General features: G+C 42.8%; 1 protein-coding gene across 2 annotated transcripts in view; it reads right to left on the bottom strand.

The window, feature by feature from the left end:
* rnf122 (ring finger protein 122) overlaps positions 1–4,922 on the bottom strand; it is a 25,085-nt gene that overhangs the window by 14,015 nt on the left and 6,148 nt on the right. For both annotated transcript variants that reach the window (XM_008289166.1, XM_008289167.1), the window contains exon 2: positions 2,531–2,687. In XM_008289166.1, the coding sequence (XP_008287388.1) occupies positions 2,531–2,687 (157 nt within the window). The remainder of the gene's footprint in view (positions 1–2,530; positions 2,688–4,922) is intronic.

Genomic DNA, 4,922 nt, shown 5'->3' with positions numbered 1-4,922 from the left:
TCATGTGTGAAAAATTCAGGGACTTTCCAGCTAAACTGCAGTGGAAATTTCTTTACTTGTCAGGATTTAAAAACTCCAGGATGAGCTTTGCTGCCCTGTACCTGTTTGGCTAGAGGTAACAGGGAACTGTAGTTTACATTTAAACCAGATGAAAATTTGCCATTTGTGATTTTAACCCAGTAACACCCTCCAAGCTGGTTCAAAGCAATGTCATCCATTAATAACATAGAGTGTACAACTTGTCAAACATTAATCCTGCAGAAATAACCTGAAATTCCCCAACAGCAAGGCAAACAAAAGCAGAGAAACGGTGTCAAATTATACACAAAGACACGCAGAGAGCACACTTGTGTTTTCTGTGTGAGTAATAAGAAGTCAGTATCTGCATGTGAGAGGGGAGTTTGAGAGATTGGGGTCACGCTAACCCTGTGAGTGATAGTGAATCGGAGCTAACGCAGGTCTCAGTCTGCTGATACAAGCTTCTCCAGATTACAGCAGCAACGAGGCAGAAGGCTCAGGCAACCTCAGCAGGTTTTCATTTTGAAACAGTACAGCAGCTGATTTCACTGATTAGCACATCTTCACCCAGAGACACGGCGCGATAATCAGTGAAATCAGCTCGTGTATTGTTTTATAGAGAGCTCCAGACTCTTGGCCTTCCAGGCCACACAGCAGCAAACCTACTGCAGAAGCAAACTGCACCATGTAAAGCTGCACAGCTAAGAGCTTCACCTGGAAAGAATTCACCACCCACTCGTTTTTCCTCTACGCTGCCTCGACTAGTAGGTGTGAATGTGTTGTCTGTCTGTGTTTACAGGTTCTGGGATAAGCCAGCAAAGTGAGCACTGCGTGGAGGACGGATGGACAGATGGGATGGATCGTGATTGGAGAGAAAGATGGATGGATGGATGAAGAAACAGAAGTGTTGGATGGATGGTTGGACAAAAGGGTTAGGAGCTGGACAGAGATGGATGGATGGATGGATGGATGGATGGATGGATGGATGGACGGACAGACGAATGGTAGGATGGATGGATGGATGGATGGATGGATGGATGGATGGATGGATGGATGGATGGATGGACGAATGGATGGACGAATGGATGGATGGATGGACGGATGGTAGGATGGATGATGGATGGATGGATGGATGGATGGATGGATGGATGGACAGAGGAATGATAGGATGGATGGATGGATGGATGGATGGATGGATGGATGGATAAACAGATGACAGATGGACAGAAAGTTGGATGAACAGATGAATGAATGGGTAAATGATTAGATAAACAGATGGACAGATGTATGAATGCAAGGATGACCAGCTTGAGAGATGAATGGACATAAATTGACAGATAAACAATGGATTGATGATGGATTGAATGGGTGATTAAATGGTTGGTCAGATGGATGGATGAAAGCCTTGAACAGGTGGAAGGACAAATAAATGGACTGATGGTTGGACAAACAGACGGCTGTAGGGATTAATGAAGAGATAGACGAACAGATGGCTGGATGAAGACCTTTACCAGTTCCATTCCCCTGTGATGGGTATTGTTTTCTTGTGATACTGTTTTTGTTTTTTTCTTTAAATCGATGTTGGTATTTCTAGTCACTGCTGCAGCCAAAGTAACACGTTGACATTTCTATCTGACACTTCTCCCGCCTCGGAGTGGAAACTGCAGCGTGAGAGGATCGATACTTCCCGCCTCTTGATTCCACGAGCGCAGATTCTCCATTAGTCAGGGCTCGTCGACGGCCGTACGTTCAAGTTCCGCCACTTCGAGAGGCGATCATTGCCAGAGGCGTCAAAGTCTGAGCCTCAATCAGCGTCGTCAACATGAGCCCGTAAATGAACCACCGGTATGCAGAGCTGCAGCCGGGACTTAATTAGCACTTAATCAAAGTTCTCAAGAAATGTTTTGATGAGCAAAAATCTGTAAAATTACACAGTATTTAAGGAAAAACACTGATTATTCAATTACATTTTCTGTAAAACCTGTAAAAATATCCTTACAATATGGTCTAAGTGTCATGTCAAAGCGTGAAGATTTCAAAACGCCAACAACACTAAGCATAATATAAATCTATCAGTGGAACATACTGCAGTATTTTTAATTTGTTGCTCTACTTGAGTATTTAAGCATAAAAGGTTATAAAAGTCATTGTTTTGGGATTGAAATGTTGCAATAAATCAGTGTCCTTTGTCACATTTCAGCTATCTGAATGGATGAAAAACAGCAAATTCTCAATTTGTCCTTTAAACGTCTTGGATGGCTTAAGTTAAACATCTGATTCAGACACAAAGAGGTAACGTCCTCCAATATTTTTGCAAAAATACACAAGAAAGGTGAAGAAAATGAACACAAATTTGTGNTTTTGCAAGGCAGAGCAAAAGCAACACATGCTAACTGCTAGCCTAGAAAGTGAACTATAACCTGCAAAACAACAAAGTGCTTGATGTATATGGGATGTCCTCACATCGCCTTTTTCACATATTCCTAGTTTTATTTCTGTTTCTGTCTCTCACCTGATGAAATAACAGCAGAAGATGAGGCTCAGGATGAAGACGAAGATGCCCGTCCCAAAGATCACCATGTAGATGTTGAGGGGCAGGTCCTGGAAGGTGATGGGCGGCATGGTGCACGACTTGTTGGAGTAAACCAGTCCCAGACCACAGAAGCACCCTGAACACAGACAGACAGAAGAATCAAAGATACAGGCTAAGTATCGCAGCAGCTACCAAAAGCTTAAACAATGAAGGCCTGACAGGACCACACAAACAAATATGCCTCAAAACATAACAGAACGTACGCACATTTCTTTTTAAAAGTGCTCGACTATTCATGGGCAGCTGAGAGTCAGACCTGCAGCTGTGTCTGCCTCTAATGGAAGCCAGAAACTGAGGCTTTAAACACAATATGCACAGACACACAAAAGGCTGAGGGGAAGGGTTAGAACAAGACAGCCACCGCATTTCACTGTGACGGTAAACGAGTCCTTTTTAGCCTACTTAAACATGTAAAACAGTCTTAATGCAGTATCCAAGCAACATGGCCGATTCTCTTAACACACCTCTTTGTCTGATATTAACGGACAGCCACACAGGAGAAGATTGTATTTGCTTAAGCCGTCTTTTATGGAATTTAAATTCAATATCTTTTTAAGACACTGATGAAATCCAGTTTGTCAGTTTAAAGCCTTAAAGCTTTTACGCCCTGAGAATGAGTGGGTGCAGTTTAATAAAAATGGCAACACGGAATCTCAAACTATTACTTTTCTAGATTATGATGTCTGTGTTCTTGTACAAGGTGGAGAATCATCCTCAGACGGTACCACTGGCTGTGAGAACACACCAAAGACGGTGCCCTCGGATGTTCTATTGTCTTGAGCTGAGCACTTTTGGAGGAACGTTGCCGCATGCTCCAATCAAAACAGATGATATTCCCATTAGAGGTGCCCTCCTTTGTCCAACCGTCTTGCTTTTTGCGCTACACTCCTGTTTGCTTTGCCATGAAATAGATCATCACTGCAGTGCTGCTGTCTGCAGGCCGGAGGTAGAGAGGCGGAAGAACAAATGTGGCATGACATTAGACAGGTTGCAGAAAGTGTGCAGTTTACAGTTTTTGGATGCGGCGCCTTTATTTCATGGCCACTGATAATTCTGGACTGTGATTGGTTGGAACGAGTCAATCATTTTTCATACACACATTTTTTTTTTTGCCACTCCAAATTAAAGCGTCCTCTCAACTCCAAAAGCCGCCAGCAGGTTTGAAAGTTATGCTAAAAAATTGCCCAAATTAAAACTTTTATCAGATCGATCATGTGATGTGTAGCTTCATTTGAAGACGTGACCAAATCTAAGCTTAACATTGCAATATTTTATTAAAATCTTTGTTCTCTTTTATCCTTTATTCTATATGTCTCATTTAAAAGTTTGCCAAAAACAAGTCGCTGGTACTGACCAGATTCTGTACAAAACAAAAAATTCTGTGCTTCACGACACAAACAAGAAGTCATGAGTGGCTCAGCTGTGACCAACAGTCATGTGTGAAAAATTCAGGGACTTTCCAGCTAAACTGCAGTGGAAATTTCTTTACTTGTCAGGATTTAAAAACTCCAGGATGAGCTTTGCTGCCCTGTACCTGTTTGGCTAGAGGTAACAGGGAACTGTAGTTTACATTTAAACCAGATGAAAATTTGCCATTTGTGATTTTAACCCAGTAACACCCTCCAAGCTGGTTCAAAGCAATGTCATCCATTAATAACATAGAGTGTACAACTTGTCAAACATTAATCCTGCAGAAATAACCTGAAATTCCCCAACAGCAAGGCAAACAAAAGCAGAGAAACGGTGTCAAATTATACACAAAGACACGCAGAGAGCACACTTGTGTTTTCTGTGTGAGTAATAAGAAGTCAGTATCTGCATGTGAGAGGGGAGTTTGAGAGATTGGGGTCACGCTAACCCTGTGAGTGATAGTGAATCGGAGCTAACGCAGGTCTCAGTCTGCTGATACAAGCTTCTCCAGATTACAGCAGCAACGAGGCAGAAGGCTCAGGCAACCTCAGCAGGTTTTCATTTTGAAACAGTACAGCAGCTGATTTCACTGATTAGCACATCTTCACCCAGAGACACGGCGCGATAATCAGTGAAATCAGCTCGTGTATTGTTTTATAGAGAGCTCCAGACTCTTGGCCTTCCAGGCCACACAGCAGCAAACCTACTGCAGAAGCAAACTGCACCATGTAAAGCTGCACAGCTAAGAGCTTCACCTGGAAAGAATTCACCACCCACTCGTTTTTCCTCTACGATGCCTCGACTAGTAGGTGTGAATGTGTTGTCTGTCTGTGTTTACAGGTTCTGGGATAAGCCAGCAAAGTGAGCACTGCGTGGAGGACGGATGGACAGATGGGATGGA

This window comes from Stegastes partitus, unplaced genomic scaffold, assembly GCF_000690725.1.
Source record: "Stegastes partitus isolate 25-593 unplaced genomic scaffold, Stegastes_partitus-1.0.2 Scaffold596, whole genome shotgun sequence".
NCBI lineage: Eukaryota > Metazoa > Chordata > Actinopteri > Pomacentridae > Stegastes > Stegastes partitus.
The sequence above is the reverse complement of the archived record's forward strand: the minus strand, read 5'-3'. Positions and strand labels throughout refer to the sequence as shown.